We start from the raw sequence: 21,133 nt of genomic DNA on the forward strand, positions 1-21,133 counted from the left end.
TGTCTGGTTGTACAGTTATTACAATGTTGGTAGTACTGAATATTTTTTTGAAACACAGCAATGGTTCCATTTGTGGTTTTGTTATCTATTATGTCTTTTTTTTCCTTACATTCTTTTTCTTTTGTAGGTATCCCTGTAATCTGACAAATCTCTTCAGCCCAATGAAAGAATGCAGCTATACAGAGAAGACTCCATTATTAATGGTTTCCGCTGACAATAAAAGGTTATTATATTTAACAAGTTGCAGCTGCATTTAAATGCATGACGCACATAATTAATACGGATGTAACTGACAGAGGAGTAGAAAATCATTGTCCTTCACAATATTAGTCATACGACCTACTGTGTTCTAAACTGCTGATTAGAAACTGTATGATAAAATGATTGGTTGAGAAAATACTTGGGTTTGGAGCAATGGGTTTACTAGATGGTCCCATAGCAACAGTTTGTAAATGGTTGCCATATGTCACACAATAGATAAAAATGTGCAAATACACATGGGACTTTGAGAGGTGTTAAGTTAATAAGGAAATCATCTTAGAAGTATTATTTATTATTATTATTATTATTATTATTATTATTATTTATTTTTATTATTGAAGGGCAACAATTTTGATGCATCATTAAGCTGAACATTATTTATACATCAGTAATATAACATTAACTTTAATGCAATCAAAGTTACATAGTGCCCAAAATTCACATGCTACACAGTAATGCCTCTTGCTCACATTGGGCCGCACAGGCTGTAAACTGATGTTGGAACCAATTAAAGTGTCCATATGTACTATACTGTATATCCCTTTAAAATGATAAATTGTCCACATGTAGTATACTGTATGTATACCATTATTATATAGTATTTATCCCATTATTTATGTAGTATATGGGAAGCAATCGGGAAGCCGACTGCCTATATACCGGCAGCCGGCTTCCCGACTGTCTTATCCCGGCAAGGGTGAAATGCCGGGTGTCTAGATGTAGACGGCCGCATTTCCCCGACGCCGGGAGACCGGCGCCCGGCATCACGATCTTAGTGATGCCGGGCACCGCGAGTGGACAGCCGCGGGGGGAGGGTTAGGTTTAGGGCTCCCGGGGGGGACTTAGGGTTAGGCACCCCCCCGGGAGGGTTAGGGTTAGGCTAGGGGGAGGGAGGGTTAGGGTTAGGCACCCCCCCGGGGGACATAGGTTTAGGTAGCGGGGAAGGGGGTGGTTAGGGTTAGGCACTTGGGGGGAAAGTTAGGGTTAGGCACCCCTAAGGAGGGTTAGGGGGTTAGGTTAGTGGATACTTACCTATCCATGATCGGGATTTCCAACGCTGTCGGGCTTCGCTGCGTCGCACTCTGCTCCTGTCGGGCTGCCGCTGACGGCAATCGAACCGCCGGCCATGCGCACAGTGGCAGGCAACATATCAAGGGTCTGTTTGACTCATTGTAATGCCACCGGCAGCGGGCCCCTTTCTCTGTGAGAAAGTCTGTTTGTGCTGATATCTAATGTCATTTTACAATTTCATTTGATTTTGTTGACAGTTTTGATCACATCTAAAATTGGGAAAATTAGTTATACAGTTTTTGGTGCTGTGAATGTTGAATAGATTCAAAAGCATAAAAAATTACCCCCTTTATTTTCAAGTATGGCGTTCTTAGAATGTGCGATGTTTTAAGAAATGAGTAATTTACTGGTTGTTTACCATGTCCTTTAGTGATTTGTTTATTTTATAAATAGACTGCAGTAATTTCCAACCCTTAAGTGTCGTGTATTCGTGGAAAGCACTTTAGGAGAAAGGGTATTAAAAGCAACACTCGAGCACCTAGACCATTAAAAAAGAAAATCCAGTAGTGAAACATTTATAACCTATTACTGTAGAACTTCAGAACACTAAAAGTGCCTTATTTTTATCTTTTCTGGGGAAATTGCACCTTAGTGGTCTTACAAACCAAGCTTTGTTACATTGTACATTTAGATTTTTTAAGATACTATTTTTAGAACTCCTGTTACATTCAAAACTCTCCAGAGCATATGGTTATTAATGGAAGACATGAGATGTGATTTGCTGGGTATGCTTTCAAAGCATTTTATTTTAGTTAATGGAAACTGGCATAAAATTCTGTACTAGCTGGCCAATAAAGCCAAAAACTATCTTTATCAAGGTTTGATTTTTTTTTTTTGTTCTAACACTGCTAATTTTAGTTTATTAGCCTGTAGATATATACGATTAACAATGTAAAAAACAGAATTGTTGTCACACTTGCGACAATGTACAGAATTCTCTTTCCTGCAGCATGGACATTAGGCTTGAAGGTTCTTTGTGCTGTCTAGAGTATTACTTTCAATGTTTATGGGATTGGTGAGTGGTAGATGTGTTGTCAAAGGGATAACTACTGGAGTATTAGGGCCCATACATCTGCAAGGGATTGCCCCAATTCCCCATTCTGCAGATGTTGGGGAATCTGGGAAATGCAACATGTTGGAAATCCTCGATTCACCGATCCCGATCAAAAAATTATTGGGATAGGTGAGTCTGGGATTTTGATCATACTGTTTCTCCCCGATCTGCTAATGGATTACTGATCACAGATGGCTGCCAATCGGTGAATTCAATCATGGATTAAATCGTCAGAACAGGGAATCTGGGCAGTAGATATATGGCCCTCATTTCTGTTGCATTACTGCTGTCTGTGAGTATTGCAGTTTCCACCATACCAGAAAGAATTATAAGCATGAGCAGTCAAGTCACCAAGTGTTTTTTTTTTTTATTCCACTCTTCACCTTAAATTAATCTAACTAGAAAAATAGACATGGACGTCATTATTGGCGAAAAAGGTAAGTCTAATTCATTGAACACATTGGAATTTAAAATGTATGTATATTGGCAGGAAAAAGCAGTGCAAAACCTGGCCACAGCCCAATAAGTTAAATTAAATAAAGAGGGGGTATCCACCCCAGAAAAAAATTAAGTTTGAGTACTACAGTTTCACTCCTTGATTGGCATAGTACTGGTTACTTACTGAGATGATGACCAGTCCCCCATTTGGTAGTAAAAAATTTACATCTCTCAAAAGGGCAAGTGCCACCCAACCACTCTTCCACTACAAGAGCCTGCCAGGGAACACTGCTTTCTGCCAACACCAGGTTCAAAGAGCTGCAACCTTATTTAATAAACAACTCTTCCCCAGCTAAATATACTCTGTTTGGCCTGTAAAAACACACCTCCCTTAAATCTCAACTGAAGGTGTTTTATCATACAACCCCACAAGCAAACAGTAAATCTAGAAAAGGCCACGTCAACCTTACACCTAGCCCTATCCAAAGCTGCAACCCCTTGTGACTCTGCCAAAACTGGAGAATCTGTGTAGGATAATTCAGACCACTTCAAGGTGAAGTGTGGCTAATTGGAAAAGAGCTCTTGCACATTTGTCTTTATAGCAATAGTTAACTCAATGCCGTTACAAGTGCCCAAATCATTTTCACCCAAATGTTTAATCATCCAATCTGGGGACCCAAAACATTCTTCAATAGACCAGGAGACCATTCCATCTCATAAAATACACACAAACCATCTACCATCCTAGGGGTTATAGAATAGGTTCCGATTTCATGGAGTAGTCTATTTTTCTGTGAGATTGAGGCTACATTTAAAGAAGCTATCAGTTATAAGGCTGAACAAGCCTTATAACTGTTTGCTTCTTTAAATGTAGCTGCACTCTTGCAAAAAAAACAGACTGCTCTGTGATATTGGAACCTATTACATAAGCCTCACTGAGTCTTTTGCAGCTGCAGGACATTCCCAGGTAGCATATGCCTACTGGCTCAGTAAATATAGAAGTGTCACACAAAGCACACCAAAATGACTTCTTGGGCAAATCTGTAATGAAAGGTCCCAAAGTCAGTGAAATAGGTATATGACAAACAACCTAGTAAAAGGTAGGGGATAATTAGTTTTGGGCTGACCCTGTAAAGTCAAAACTGCAAGAACCTCTTTGAGGGCAATAATTGGAAAGAACTTCATTCACCCCAATGTACCGTAAAGTTTAAAACCTTGTGTTTCCAAAACAATTTGCTGGGCACAAGGCCTTCTATTCAGCTTACTCCCTCAAATAAACTTTGACAACTTCCAATAACCTAACAATTTAATAAAGTCTAACAATGAAAGAGACACAGCAACCTGTGCCCCACAAGTGCAGCTTAGTCCACACTCGAGTGCACCACACCTCCAAACAATATAACTAAAAACTGAGCGGTCCAAATATTAAGAGCAGTCTTCTTGATTAGCGTATAGATGATGTTCTCTTTGGTAGGGACTTCCACTCAGGGATAGAAGAAACAAGACCTCAAATTATATGCATATGAACGGATCAAATGCTTGGAGTTCTTCCCCTGGAACTCACTTCTTAACAATAAAATGCATTCATAGAAAGGTTTCTTTTTATGAGGATTGATAAGCAGATATATGGCTTCTATTCACATGTGCCCCACCCAGATCCCCTTACAGTTTACACTCTCTTGGGACCAGGTGTCGAAGTTCACATAAAGGTTTCTTTGATCCAGGGGTAATATCTCTTGACCAAATATATCAACAAATGAGTCCTTCCCTCCACATGAGTCCTTCCCTCCACATAAGAATAAAGTATAAAGAGATATTTTACCATCAGAAGAAAAGGTGTTTTTTTATTCCATAAAAATATATTATAACCCATTCATCAGTTATAAAAAGTGGGGATTTATCAACTCTCCAGACCTGGACTAGCAGTGCAATATCATCTCCTCCACTCTCGGGTATAGTGGAAAGATATGTCCAAAATGTTACCGAAAAATGTACAGGTCCAGAAGTTGTGGAGAGTCCCTCATATCAAACACTAACGTGTTTCTGACATCTAGTCCTTCATCAGGGTGAAATGAGGTTAACATTAGAGAGTATATATACCCAAACTATAGATCACATGCTAAACCATTCAATTTAGAAAAACAACGCTGTCTTGAGCAGTCCAGCTCATACTATTCCCATACAAACACCAACACAGAGTCATGAACTGTCTTTTCTCTGTTACCACTGGATGCAAGGAAACCATGTCAGTCACTAAGCAGCCAAATAAGTCTTCAATATACCTGGAGCCAAAGCCTTCAATGGAGTGTCTTGCAGTGCTGGCTTGATAATATGCCAGACATAACTGGGACATGATAAACCAGATCAACTGGCAGAGGGTGATAGCGACCTGAACCTAGCCCACTGAAAATGAGAGAGAGCATTTGTATCATTTCCAATGCCCGGAACAAGGAGCATCTTCAAGTCAATGTTTCTATGGAGGCAAACCAAGACTAAATGCCTCAACAACGGTATAGCCATACTAGATCTTATGGTCTGGTTATTGATTGCCTGTACAATACCCAACTAATTGCTATCACACCAAAAAACTATATGCCTGTTACTAAGACTAAGGCCGGCCATACACGGGGTGATTTGAAAATGTACAACACCTCGATACGTTTTCAAATTCAGCCCGATGCATCTCATGCTGCTGTGAATGGTAAACGATGCATCTTACAAGATGCTTCGGTTACCTATTTAATAGCATGACAGATCGCAGATCTTATGGTTTTTCCAAAAGATCTACGATGCCGATGTTCGATGGCGGGGAAGCGCATCGCCGTCTTACAGCATGCCAAACCACACACGATGTGCACAATTTTTATATAATTAAAACATTTTTGCACTATGGAGTGCACCCTCTAATTCTTCTTGTATATATATATGTGTATATATATATATATATATATATATATAGATAGTGTGTGTGTCTGTGTGTCTGTGTGTGTATATTAAAAACATTCACGCTGAGTTTCCATGGGACTTCAGCAGTGCCACTTGTGTATTGAAAGTCAGGACCCTGTGGCTGTTGGGTCTGGGTAGTTGGTTTAATCCCATAAGATTAACCCACTTTCCCAACAAGACACATTTTTAGAGACAGCCAGCCTAATAAATTGGGATTTCAATTGTAAACCAGCAAAGCAATGTAATGTAAAGTTATGTTGAGTTAATATTGTTAATAAATAGAAGGGTTTGTGTGGTTTGGTGATTCAGTAGAGCCAAATTTATTGACTTGCAGAACATTTGCAGACTTCTCAAGCTCATTTTCAGTTTATTTACATTAGCAAAATATTAATACACACTATGCTCAGAACAGAAAGCTTTGAATTAAGCAAAGTTATGTCTTTATAGAGGAATATTTTTACAGTATATATTCTACCATTAGAAAAAGAGGACTTACCTAACCAAGATCAACCATTCTTGTAGTAGAAATTTAGGTCACAAAAAGGTTCTGATTTGAGATATGAAGGCATTACATTTTGCCATGTATGTTTATTTTTAAATTAATTAACATCCACGATTGGGCTTTGAATTTTAGGCATCCCTTCTTGCAGAAAATAAGAAATAAATGCATGCTACATGTTGTAAGGAAATACTAATGATTACTTGATCAAAAAAGAGAAAAATCTTATAACCCTAAACTGTCTCAAAATACAAATTTATCAATAAATAAATATCCATATAAATCACTACCTAATGGTAAATTGTGGGTAGGCGCATTCCAACATTTTGCTACTAGTTGGGTTGAAATAAGTGCCTAATGGTGAATTCAGCCAAAGCAGCAGCCAAAATGGTACTGTATAGTGAGCTCTTCCTTGGTCCTGAATAGAGGTTACTTGATTCTACTAATTAATCAACTGCTGTGTCGGCACTACATAGTGCTAGGAACTTCCACATGAGACACGTGTTACTCCAGTTATGGTAGTGTGTATTTAATCATGACTATATGGGGATGCCATTAGTTTGTCCACTCGGTTGTAGATTTGTGTAATTTTCCAGACTCTTGCAGGTTAAGATGGGCAAACAGAAGCATCTAAACCTTAAATTGTAGTATAAATAAAAATACCAGTTATAGGTGAAGTACTGTAGTGCACAAGTGCAAATGCCAGGATTTCATCTGGTGTTAGTAAATTGAGGTATTTACAGTATTAGTAAATTAGTTAACTCACAATGTCTCCACTAAGTAGGGTATTATTTTTGCTTGAGTTCCTGAATACTTTTTATAGTTTGTTGTGCAAGTCTCTCATAAGCATATAAGGATTATAGCAGGAGTGTATGCTCATAAGTCAGTTGGTAGCACTCTTAGCGCTGTCATTCTTGAAGTCGACAAATGCTATGCATAATACACTACTCTCCTTCAGAACTGCCCCAACTCCTCCCATGTTTTCTCCAAATTCTTACATTCCTCTCCATTTAGTGGTTTCACACACTTGCACCATAAGGGAGATTTAAAATAAAAGTGAGAAACTGATATTGGGCTATAAAATATAGTGTTTGTATCATTTTAGATTATTGGAATTGAAAATACAGTCTCATTGAAAGTGCCACTTTCATTTACAGTACATTGTTACAATGCTCCTTTTTCCCTCACATATAGAGTGTTATTAAAAGACTGAATTCTCACAAAAGAAATTGTAAATTAAATGTGAATTCAACTTGCTTTCTTCAGAGAAGGAGAACAATAGTGTTTACATTCAAGTGATGTGCTCTAAAGACTACAGATCTATCTACAGAACTGTGATGCCTTTATAATGGTAGACAGTTTGTTCTCATTTGCAGCGTGAAATGAGGAATGCCTGTGTCAAATACATGGATTGCCGCACAGATACGAGTGCATAAAAAAACTATAAGTGTCAGGAAAACTGTTGCCAAGGAAACACAAGCCTACTTGGCTGCATGGTGATAAATCTCACATGCAGCTATTATTTTAAGTCCCAATATAGTAGCAATAAACCAATTAATTTGCGTTTTAACTGAATTGTTACTGCATTGTAGATCCATATTAATTAATTATAAAAGCTAAGGTTTTGGAGGATACTGAAATAATAGTGAAATGTCAGTTCTAAGAACAAACTCTAGAAGGATAGGTACAGGGGAGTTGGGTGGTAAGGGACAGAAAAAGTGTGGATGGTTATTGCTGGACATATTAAGAGAATCCATCTGGATTAGCATGTGACCTAAAGTCCCTGAATGGGTGATGAGGATTTACAGTATTTTGGATTTTCATGAGCATTAAATAAGCAGGGGATTTAACATAGGCGTCAAAATACCGATGCCTATGTTAATCCCGACGCCGGGACCCCGAAAGGATGTCGGACCGATCGTCCAGTGCTGGAGGTATGTAGCGATGTAGCCGGGGATGGGGGGGTTAGGTTTGGGGTATCCCTCGGGGACGGTTAGGGTTAGGCTAGGGGTAGGGGGGTTAGGTTTAGGCACTAGGGGGGAGGGGGGGTTAGGTTTAGGCAAGGAGGGAAATTTACAGATGCAAGTGGCTGGCGCTATGTTCCCTGTGAAGTCTAACAATAGATTCAGAATGCAGCCAGGAACAGCAGGAGCTCTCAACAAGGCCCCTCAAAAGGATAATTGTATTGGGAAGTGGTTCTGGCGCTTCCTGTGATCTAATGAAAATCTTTTATTTTTGGTATTTTTCTCCAAAAAATATATTAAAAGGAAAATATATAGTGTAAAACCATAACAATGTTTTATAAATTGTGAAAGGTTGATATAAACTCAAGCTTTAGAAGTAAGTTGTAGACTTTGAACCCAATTTTCACCATGGTCCTGCGGTGGTTGCAAAATACAAAGCTGGCCTTTAAGGTGAGGTCTTCAATTCCTCCCACGCGTAGTGTTGTAAATGGGGAAATAAATACAACAAGCCTCCATGGTACAGATCAATTTACCCAATCTAAGATTTTACACAATATGCAGTGTGCTCACCTTGAATGGGATATATTATACGCCTTGGACATTCATTTTCTCATCCCGATGTCCGTCGGTATATTACTATGGGTCCTTATACCCAGTCCAATCATTTTTGTGGATATAGACTAATTTCTTTATAAAACAGTAATTTTATTTGTTAATCTTGTTCCTAGATTAAAAATAAAATTACTGTTTTATAAAGAAATTAGTCTATATCCACAATTATTTTTGTACTGCGTACTGTATAAGGACCCATATAATATATACTGATGGACATTGGGATGAGAAAATGAATGTCCAAGGCATATAATATATCCCATTCAAGGTGAGTACACTGCATATTGTGTAAAATCTTGGATTGGGTAAATTGATCTGTACCATGGAGGCTTTTTGTATTTATTTCCCCATTTACAACACTACGTGTGGGAAGTTTTGAAGACCTCGCCTTAAAGGCCAGCGTTGCATTTTGCAACCACCACAGGACCACGGTGAAAATGGGGTCCAACGTCTACAAATTACTTCTGAAGGGTGAGTTTATATCAACCTTTCGCAATTTATAAAACATTGTTACGGTTTTACACTATATATTTTCTTTTTCATATATTTTTTGGAGAAAAATACCAAAAAGAAAAAAAAATTTCATTAGATCACAGGAAGCACCAGAACCACTTCACAATACAATTACCCCTAAAGGAGGGTTAGGGTTAGGGGGGAGAGAGGGGAGGGTTAGATTAGTTACCTCCGCTGTCGGGATTTCCTCCGCATCGGGCTAGTGCTGTCAGGATTTGAACCGGCATTTCAGTCCCATTCCCCTTACGCTTGCCCATTTTTTCCTGCTTCCAACACAGCAACTTCAAAAAATTACACTTCATTTGCTTCTTAATATACTGTATACCACCCTACATATATTTTTTTCCTGCTTGTCAGCCAGGTTGAAAATTCAAAAGCTGAAATGTCTCATTTTGATAAATGCATGTACAGTATACTGAGAAAATGTTTCGGGATTATTATCATTGTATCTGAACAGTGTGCAAAATCAGACAAATCTGCTTCTGAATCACAATTTTCCATCCGGAAAGTTAATTTGCACAGTTTGCCGTCCTAATCTTTTTTAGTTCATCAATAAAAGGCACTGCATAAACTGACTGTTTTTCACAGAAGTAAGAGTCTTAGAATTCAATAGTTATATTTATTTTATCACTTTTTTCCCTACAGATTTGGGTATCTAACATAAGCGAAACCCTGCCTCATTTGTTAATTCTTTTGTCTCCTATTCAAAGCGCTTAATGGATAAACCAAATTGTCTCTAAAGTTTGTGTTGTTGGCAGTCTTAGTTTTATTGCATTATTAACACTGAGGTTATATGTATGACTATAATTGTATTGTTAGAATATTATTATTGTTGCTGTTATTGTTATTATTATTTCTAATAAAAATTATTATTAATAATAATAATAAAAATATTTTTTCATTGTTTACTTTTCAGACCAGATTTCGTCTGTGGTGGAGAATCATGGGATAACAATTCTTCTGAATTTGAACAAAGATGCCGGCTTGGTAGTGAAGTTGGCAGTCTTTCTCGATCCGCATCATCTGAAAAATATGAACTCTTGGATAACCTTCAAGGGAAATTAAACTCTTCCAAACTAAGGTATGGCATCAGCTTTAATTATAGCATGCCTAGGTGATGAGATATTGAGCTTTTCTATTTCATGAATGTTACATTGCAATAAGAGTACTGACTGAAATTGGTGAATGCTAATAAAGTATTCTGTTAACTCACCTAAGGGAGGCTATATACATTATATTGACACATCTTGTTAACTTTTAGCTGTTGTGGAGCCTTTAGGTTTAGGCATTGGATTAATTGGTCTACAGAAAAAAATACATGTCAGTCATAAGCTGCAAATAGCTGAGAACTGTGAATGCGTTTTGTAACATTCAAACAAACTCCTAATGAGAGAAAAAGGCTTGTCGGCTGTCTGGAAGAGTTAGAAGAACTTAAGCTTTCTGTTCAAATTCAATGGCATATTCATTTAAATAATTAATGGGAAAATATAGAGTAGACAATTACCTGATATATGTGCACATGATGACAGTGCGTAAAATAACTGCTTACCATTAGATTTTCTCCACTTCATTCACTGAGACTTATTTTTATTCTCTCTTCCAAGGTGTGTGTTAAAAAACCTGAAGATTACTGGTCTCTTCATCATGGTAGTTGTCTGCTCGGTGAGTCTCATTTGCAAACATTACTCATGGCCCGAAGCACCTTTGTGCTATGTGAAACTGTAGATTTCAAATTACAGCTGACATTTCATTTGCCCTAGTCTTTTGGTATAATAGTGCAGGATTATTTTCCACTTAGAGGATTCCTGGTACTGTTTTGAAGAATGTATAGGGAAACTAGTGAATGGTGAGCATATGTATGTGTGCTAGGAATTTGTGCGGTGGTGGAAAGCTGTCCTTCCAACATGTACAGCTCAGGTAAGAGCTTATTAAGGGTCCCTGGTTTGAATGAAGGTAGCTGTGAGGGCCTTCATTCCGTTGGACCTGTTCTATCCGAACAGGCTGATTGCCCAATGACAGCTGTTGGGTATAAAAGCATGCGACATCCTGCTGTCTGTGACTCACTGTCTGGAAGTAAATCCGGTAAAATAATCATGATAGATGCACCTGATTACTAATGATATTTGCAGCTGTTTTGTGTGTGTGGGTTAGACACAAGGTTACCGATAGAGAGGGAAATTTGCTTAATAGTCAGGACAGACTTAAGATTCGTTTTGTAGTTCAACAGAAATATGATTTAAAAAGACTATAATGTGCTAATCTTTGATCAATAGCATTTTAAATGATTACAGGTTGAGCCTCCCATATCCAAATATTCTGAAATGCAGAATATTCCGAAATACAGAATATTATTAGCATGACTGAGAAAGTGAAACCTTTGCTTTCTGAAGGTTCAATGTACACAAACTTTGTTTAAAGCACAAAATTATTAAAATATAGTTTAAAATAACCTTCAGGCTGTGTGTATAAGGTGTCTATGAAACATAAATGATTTTCATATATGTACACAAACTCTTTTTGATACACAAAATTATTAAAAATATTGTATGAAATGACCTGCAGACTGTGTGTATAAGGTGTATATAGAACATAAATGCATTCTGTGTTTAGATTTGGGTCCCACTCCCAAGATATTTCTTTATGGTATGCAAATATTCCAAACAACAGAATATTCCGATATCCAAAATACTATACCCCTGGTCCCAAGCATTTTGGATATGGGAGACTCAACCTGTATTGCTGAATTGTTTCTTTGTACATATGGTCATATGTAAGATAACAAAGTTGCAGTACCCCAGTAAGGTAAAACAGGCTGCAGTAATATTTGCATGTTGAAAGCTAAAGCGGCTTACGTAAGTAAGTTTGCAAACAGTGTTGCAATGCAAGGGGTGCAAATATATATATTTGTTTTGCATGTGGGATAAATACTGTCTGCTCTTAAGCTGCCCACACACACACAGCGATATTTTACCCGATTTGGCCGAGTTGACGAATCGTGATGACAAATCGTGTAAAATATGCCCAAATCGTGAGTGTCCACTCACGATCATGATGCCAATGCGCGTCCCCGCTCGTCGTACATCGCATCTTCAGATCTGCCGTGCTGTAGGGCAGATTTTCCAATCTGGGACACAATGCACTGGATGCACGATAGATCTTAAGTCAGATTGGAAATTTTTTTACTCCAAATCGTGTGTAGGACTGCTGGGGAGCTGCCGGGGGAGGGTTCAGGGGAAATCACACACATTGTGGGATCGTGTGCAGGTCGTTATGTGTGTGGGCACCATTACATGTAGCCCACAAATGGTGGATAGCTTGATTTTACACTGCAATTTAGATTTGAGTTTAGGCATACCCTCACTAGTCTAAAGCTAGGTAAACACTATACAATTATTGGGCTAGTCGGCCAACAGAAAACATTTTTGCCTCGATCTCCCAATATCGAGCAGTGTCTGCATTCTCTATAATTTGCCCATACCATATTCTTTACATTTCCTGTGACTACGGCATCCTCCTTGTGGGCGAAAATAGGCAAAATCAGTGTTGTATTGCGGAAGATCGGTAAACTGTAATAAAAAAAATGAATGTTGTGTAGCACAGATATTGGGGCTTTCGATTTGTTGAAAAATCATCCGTTTGTTGCCCAATCAAAAAAATTAGTCAGTGTGTGTGCGTAGTTTTAATCTCTGACATATCTGTCCCAACTTTCAATCAACCTCAAAATGTAGAAGGGACTAATTGCATTATAAAGATGAGGGTGGAATTGTGGATGATCACAACTGTTATGAATTCCAATGCCTACTCCATGTGACACCACAAGAACCCAGGTAGCGAGATCTTCCGCCAATAACAACCGCCCGTTGTTCCCTTAGAACTAGGATACATTCACCGGTACTTAGGCGGCCGCCTGGACTTATGCTCGAGGTAGTAGTGGCTCACATGGAGATACAGGGGAATTCAATAGGTAAAGAATGTACAGTTAGGACTGACACAGTTGATGATGATAAGGATATCGATGGTCCAGATGTTGTGAGAGTACAGTTTGGTTTTTTGGACAAGAGCTTGGGAGCCGATGGTGTGGCAGCTGTGCCGATGGTGCAGCAATGGTGCTGATGGTGCGGTAATGATGCCGATGATGCGGCAATTATGCTGATGGTGCGGCAATGGTACCTATGGTGCGGCAATAGCCGTAGATAAACAGTCTATGGTTTAATAATGGCTTTGAGAGCTGATGGTGTGGCAAATGTGCCGATGGTGTGGCAAAGAAGCTGCTTGGACTGGCTAAGAAGCCAAATGAGGAATGGTGGTAGCACGGGAGTTACTAGGTGTGGCTAGGAAGCCGTATGGTGAACATTGGCAGCATAGGAGCTGCTGGACGCGGCTAGGAAGCCGTTTGGAGATTGGTGTAGCACGGAAGCTACTTGGAGTGGCTAGGAAGCTGTATTGTGAACGTTGGCAGCACAGGAGGTGCTGGACATGGCTAGGAAGCCATTTGGAGATTGGTGGTATCACGGAAGCTACTTGGAGTGGCTAGGAAGCCGTTTGGAGATTGGTGGTAGCACAGAAGCTACTTGGAGTGGCTAGGAAGCCGTATGGTAGTTCAGTGAACAGGAACAACCTGACTCTGCAGCCAGGCTGAGGGAACTCACAGACACTCTGTAATGCAGCCTGTGTCACCCGGCTGACACAAGCAGCTGAGATGGTCTAGTCAGGGGCCTAAACAGCAGACAGGTGGATTCAGTTGCTGCAGTAACACATAATAGAGGCAGTGAGGTGGAAACACTGCAGGTAACAAGATAAATGCAGACAGGCAGGACTGTTGTGTAATACTGCAGGGCTGAATGGAGACAGGATCCAGATTCAATAACCAAAGTGCTCAGTAGACCGGCAAGCACTAGGAACCGAACACAGCAAACATACACTGGTAGTGACACAGTATAACCGGCAATGAGATCAGGGCTGGGTGTATACTTAAGAGATGCAGGATCCAATCAGAGACCATTCCTGGAGAGTGATTCCTAATTAGAAGGCATGTGTGTACCTGCTCTGCAAAGAGAGAGCTAGTTAATTAGTGAACACATGAAACAACACAAACACAGACAGACCTAAATGACAGGCAATGAATTGACAGACAAGACAGGATTTCCAGTTTCCTGCAAAAAGCCAGAACAAGGATAGGACATGATACAGTATCCCAGTAACAACTAAGACTGGGAATTGCCACCAAGATGATTTGCTAACCGCAAATCCTAACAACAACACAGCAGACTTGGGAAATTTAGGAGTGTGTGATAACAGTGTGAGGGGTATGAGTGGTAGATGGAAGATCATAAGCTCCATTTTAGAAAAGTTGAGCTTTAGGTATCATTGGGACATCCAGTGGGCATTGGGAAAGGCAGTTGGTGTCCAGGAGAGGAGTGGTGGAACTTGTCAAATAGAGATATCGTAGAAGACATAGGGACTAGACCGAAGTTCTCATTAAAAATTACTGTCCTATTAAGCTCTATAAAGCTGTACTATTCTGACCTTGTCCCCGTTGGCTTAAGCCATGTTAGCTGCTGTGTGTCCATGATGGTAATTTCACAGGGGGAGAAATCTTTTGATCCCTCTCCAGCAGCCTCTTTCCACTTTCCCGGAATTTTTTTTAATTTGACATTGCACATGTATCAGGGCAGTCAAATGTTAGCAACAACTATCACTTCACTGGCAATTTCTTCCTCAGGACATTCTCTTATCAGTACTGCTGTATCCGCAAGAGGTCTTTGATAAATAGTTCTGAAGATCAGTGATGTGCAGTGAGGTAAATGGCTGGAGAGGTATTGGCTAGTATCAGAGCCAGAGTTACAAATACATATATGAACCCATGGGTTCATGTGGGCATTATACAAAGGTGCAGCAGTATATAGGGGTTGTAGTTAAAATGCCGACCATTGGCATGCCCGGTGATGAAATCCCAGTGCTGGAATCCTGAACCGGGGACAAGACACCAGCACCAGAATCCCGACAAGATGGGAGATGCCAACGCCAGGATCCCGACAGCCGCCATGCCGATGGTAACTACAGCAGGAGCCCTTAGGTCTTAGCCACGGGGAGAGGGTTAGTTTTAAGAACCCCGGGGGTTTTAGGGCTAGGCTACTAGAGGGGGGAGGTTAGGGTTAGGCTATGTACTGGGTGGGTTAGGGTAAGGCACTAAGGTGGGGGGATAGGTTTAGGCGCAGGCACTAACAGGGAGGGTGAGGGGTAGGGAGGGTTAGGGTGCACAACAGCAGAGTTAGGATTAGAGGGTTAAGGAGGGAAGGTTAGGGTACTTACCTCTCCCCTGTCAGGATTCTCCGCATCAGGATGCCGCTGTCGGTCTTTTGATAGCAGGCATCCAGAGTGCCGGGAATTCATACCCAACCCGTATATAGTGCTGGAAATTTGGTGTGTTTTTATCAGGAATGTGCAGAAAGGTAGACGGGGAGGCAGTGCCTCACCTGCCATACACATTTTACTCCAGAGTTTTGACTATAAAAATGATTAGATTAATACAAAAAAAATATTTAGATTATTTTCTTCCATTTTTTTTCTTTATATTTTTTATAGTAAAAACTGTGGAGTATACCGAAGTATGACAGGAAAGGCTCTGCCTCACCTGACCGCACATCACTGCTGAAGAATACATTCATTATTGCAGTGATGATAAATGTTAATTTTCAGGGCAGTACTGCTTATTTTAATAAATATGGGTCTAAAAGTTTTAATTGGTTATTTAAAATAATGTTTATTTAGCTTATGCAATATAATGATGTGATGATGTGCACAGTTACCGGTAATAAAGTAGTAGTGTGAAAATGTATATATTGTGTGAAAATGGTTAATTTCCAGTATTCATTTGGATGTTAAACTATCTAACAATAAACATGATTCTTGATTACATGTACCAGCCTGACTGCAGTTTACCCTTAAGTTGTGTATGTTTAATGTCATTTGGTGAAAGTTCTGTTAAGAGTTACTGAAAACTTTGGTGCATAGTTTGCTTATTAAACATTAAGGTGTTTATGTATCAAGCAGTGAAAAGTGTGTAGAAGTGGAACAGTGGAGAAGTTGCCCATAGCAACCAATTGGCTCCTAAATATTTTATAGACTGTACTTGATAAATGCTACTTCAAAGCGAATTGGTTGCTATGGGTCTCTTCTCTACTGCTTCACTTATCCACGCTTTTCACTGCTTGATACATAAATCCTTATGTCTGTATCAGTTGGTGCCACTCATTGAAGAACCTGTAGCTTGGAGTCTACACAAAAAACTCTCTGAGCACGTGATCCCAGAAGATTGTGCTTAATACACTGTGATGAATTCACATGCAATGACCTATGCTGCTATGAAACTAGAAAAGACCAAGAACATTAGGTAAAAAGATCAGGTTGTCTTTTTGTATTCTGCTCGCTCTGTAACAACATTGTATACTCTGGTAAAGTGCAGAATGAGTTTGATTACACTGTTGTGATTAGTTTAAACATTTATTTTCTGTGCATAAATAATTTGTTAATTACATATTTGTTATTTTGCTGCAGATCCTGTTTAGCACTTCTGCTGATAAAAGCAGCCCTTGGCAGATGTTGGCCCTGTCATCTCTGGAAAGCTACTGTATCCTTTTGTCAGTTGCTATTTTCTCTCGGCAGAGAGTGCAATGCAGTTTAATTTAAGGTGATACATAATGGTTCTACCACTCCTCAATGTGACACTGATTCATTTTCTCACTGTCTGAGCTCCCCCTCTATAGAATTAATTTTAAAGCAGAAAATTACACGGTTCACAAAAGCTGTTCCTCTCAATCTCATCCAAATTAGATTTCTTATTAAAATATATGAAAAGTTTCATTTTATTTCTTTATTTTTTCAATGGTGAACATATATCCAACACAAATTGTCACTTTGTTGCAGTATACTCAAATATAGTTAATTATAAATCAATCAGGATAAAATACTACTGAAGAAGAGTACTCAAGTCTAATTGCAAGCCTTTTTCTCTCTCCCTTCTGCTAGTAAAAATGTGAAATGCGCTATATCTTCAGTATGTGTTTTGAAAGTAGAATTGTAAAATATTTAAACCATCATTTAATGCCAAACTAATCTGCAGAATATATATAGTTTGCATTAATTGCTTGGCCCCACTTGTGCCGGGAAGATGCAAAATGTTGTAGTGTTATCCAGTCTGCCTCTATTTTTTCTATTTTTTTTTAATTTTGATCAAATCCCAAAATGTTTATGCTAATTTGCATCAATGTGCCAAAAAAGGTTTTTCCAACCACTGATCTTGGATAATCCTATTTATTTGATGTGGCTTCTAAGATTGTAGGTTGACTGTCCATTTTGAACATAACTAATTTTTAATTAACATAATTTACAGTTAACACTGCAATTAAAAATGTAGTGATCCCCAAAAATTCATTAGAAACCTCAGGTATGTTTTTGGTATGCTTGAAGTTTATTGTTTTTCATCTGAATCAACTACAATAGTTTAACTTCAAAGACTTAAAGCTGTTAATAATATTTTATAGTCCCCATTATTTCAACATGGCAATGTAACTATTTGAATCCAGTTTTATTTTATACAATGTAACTATTTTAATCCAGTTTTATTTTATGGAATGAAAGATTATTTTATATTCCAGTACATTCAGTCAAACATACCTTTTAAGAGTTTCTAAAATCTTATTATGAAGAATTATATTTTACTGTATTTGCTTAACTTTTAGCCCACTACAGAAAATGGTGCACTTGGTCTGATTTTCTACAGTATATTTATAGCACATAAATCATTCTGTTCCTAAACCTTCATTTGAAGTCCCCTATTTACCCATTTTTAGGGGCATTGGTATTGATTACAATACTTTAGTAAGTGTGTAAACACTTTCATTGTTTATCTTAAAAGATTATTCTATAGATGTTGTAATTTATATACAACTGTGGTTTGCCCCGTGATGAAGGTGCTGTTTAGCACCGAAACGGCCGTCGGGTTGTAATGACATCATGTTCCTATGTATTTGACTCCACATCGTGGCAATTCGCAAGTATCCTATTTTTGCTGCTATGCTTGGCACGGAATCGGTATGTAATACCGCCGGCCGCACGGCCTGCAGTTCGAATCCTGGCAGCGTCAGGCCGACAGGAGAAGAGATCCCGGCAGCAGCAGCCCGACAGCGCTGGAAATCCTGATCATCCACAGGTAAGTACTAACTAACTTAACCTGATTTTTTCTGGTTCCATATCCTTGGTACATCATATGTATATAAATAACAATAGACTACAAATACAATCGCATAGTGGAAAATTACATTTTTAAAAGGAATCTGTATCCTTGGTGAAGAATGTGTTAATGACATATATCTAGGTGAGATGATTGTTCCAATCCTATAATATTCACACAATTTACTTCCTTGGCCTTCTATTTTGAATATATTGATTGTACACAGCATTCTGGAGCTTACATGACAATCTCCTATAATCCAGTTTTCTCTACAAGATAGAGAAATTAGTCAATAGAACTGTTGGGTATCTTTGTATGTGTGAGCTGTATAGTTCTAGGTACAGAAGCTCAATGGCATAAAGGTTTATTTTAACGTATATAGATTAACCACATATTGGTCACAGTAGGAGTGTCTTTTTTAAATCTTTTTTTATATATTTTTTATTAAATGCAAATTGCTTTTATATAGTGTAAACTTTTATGGATTTTATTCCCTATCATTTAAATATTTTACTTATATTTCAGATCTCTGCCAATTATTTCATTTGGTTTTTGATTTCCAGCATAAATCCATTGATATTTGTTTTTGTTCTTGCATTCAGTTATTCACAGTGCTGCACTCTCATCTCTTTGCTCTTAATTCTAGACATTTATAAAATGCTGTTATATAATGTTTGAAAAGTTCTAAAAAATATCATCTATCATATTGAACACAAACATTGAAACAATTTCAGAGTAAAAAAGAAACAATTGTTAAAAATTCAGTTGTTGTAACAGAAATATGGATAATAAGTATGTTGGATTATGTTTCCCCGGATAATAGGTCCCCCGTACTGTTGTATCCAGCATAAAAGGTTAAATGCTGGATGCAGGGGTGTAGAGAACCCTGCTGGGCCCAAGTGAAGAGGGGGCATGGCCACGCCAACTTGAGCAAAAAAAAAAAAACACACTTATGCAGCGGCGCTGGGGAAGGGGGCGCTGCGAGCCATTCAGCCCAGTGCAAAGCCAGGGGGGTCGCAATCAGTGTGATCGCTCCCCCCCACAGGCATAGGAGATTGCTGTGACAGTCACAAGCAGTCTCCCACTGCAGCTCAGCACACCCTGTGTACTGGGCTGCTGTGAGGGAAGGAGAAGGGAGGGGGAGAGGCGCCAGACCCAGGCCCCCGCTGGGCCCTTAAGGAAGCCCGAGCCCGGGTAAATAGTACCTGCTTCCCCCCCATTCTCTGCGCCCCTGGCTGTATGTATACCTGGTAATAAGTAAGTCTCACTTGTAGTTACAAGTTTCTTACCCGGTAAGCTCCTGTGACTCCATTCTTGTAACAGTCACAGAAGGAGCACCCCACAACTAACCCTGGCTAGATTAAATGAATAGTGGTGCAGTCTATGAATCCACCCTGTATGGACCTGTATGTGACAGCGGCACTAGTGATTAAAGCCACTGGAGATGTGCTGTATTCTCCATGTTGCACTGGAAGTACTGACGTATGCCAAGGTGATCTGGGGTAAAAACAAGTATATCAACAAATGGAACCAGGTCGTGGTGAGAGTACCTAATGCTTTTCCCAGCATTGTATCAACTGCCCATTTCCTCAGAGGCAAACTCTGAGGAAACGGTCAGTTGATACAAGACCGAGAAAAGCATTGGGTACTCTCACCATGATCCGGTTCCACTTGTTGGTATACTTGTTTTTACCCCGGATCACCCTGGCATATGTCAGTACTTTCAGTGCAACACGGTGAGCCCAGCACCTCTCTAGTGGCTTTAATCACTGGTGGCACTGTGACATACAGCTCCAGACAGGACAGATTTACAGTCTGCACCTCTAACCATTTCAACCAGCTGGCATTAGTTGTGTAGCAGACATCGGGTGCTCCTTCCGTGACTATTACAAGATTGGAGTCACAGGAGCTTACTGGGTAAGAACCTTTTAACTACAAATGAGACTTACTTATTACCCAGTATACATACAGCTTATTTAACCTTTCATGCTGGATACAAGAGAACGTGTGTTACAGCAACTGGATTTTTAACATATATGTGCATATTTTTCCTCCACCCTAGGAGTTTAATTATTTTTCTTTCTTGATCTGCAACAATTGTTTATTTTTTACGCTGAAATTGTTTCAACATTTGTGTTCAATATGATAGATGCCATTGCTTATGCTGGCCATACACGCTGCAATTATCGGGACGATCCGCCCGATATCGGCGGATCGCCGCGATAATTGTAGCATGGGGGGGCGACCGAGGGTTAAATATTGCTCGGTCGGGCATGCTGGATTGTCCAGCATGCCTGTCCGACGCGATATTTACCCGGTAACTGTCGGACGCATCGAGCAGTGTATGCCCAGCGCGGCCGACAAACAGACATTTCCTGTGTTCCTTCCTACGGAAGGAACAGGGAAATGTCTCCTCCCCCGGGGGCGGAGCGCAGATGTCGGGCTATACACTGTGAGATTTCTCTCACAGTGTATGCCGCGGACATCTGCGGCTGGCAGCCGGCCAGATAAAATGTCTGTCGGTCTGACAGACATTTTATCTT

At 39.4% G+C, this 21,133-nt stretch overlaps 1 protein-coding gene across 2 annotated transcripts in view; it reads left to right on the top strand.

The window, feature by feature from the left end:
• Positions 1–21,133, top strand: part of OCA2 (OCA2 melanosomal transmembrane protein) — a 296,067-nt gene that overhangs the window by 92,722 nt on the left and 182,212 nt on the right. For both annotated transcript variants that reach the window (XM_088454034.1, XM_088454035.1), the window contains exons 3-6: positions 128–223; positions 10,275–10,439; positions 10,963–11,020; positions 16,916–16,988. In XM_088454034.1, the coding sequence (XP_088310160.1) occupies positions 128–223; positions 10,275–10,439; positions 10,963–11,020; positions 16,916–16,988 (392 nt within the window). The remainder of the gene's footprint in view (positions 1–127; positions 224–10,274; positions 10,440–10,962; positions 11,021–16,915; positions 16,989–21,133) is intronic.

The sequence above is a fragment of the Taudactylus pleione genome, unplaced genomic scaffold, assembly GCF_031769625.1.
Source record: "Taudactylus pleione unplaced genomic scaffold, aTauple2 ptg000609l, whole genome shotgun sequence".
Taxonomy (NCBI): Eukaryota; Metazoa; Chordata; class Amphibia; order Anura; family Myobatrachidae; genus Taudactylus; species Taudactylus pleione.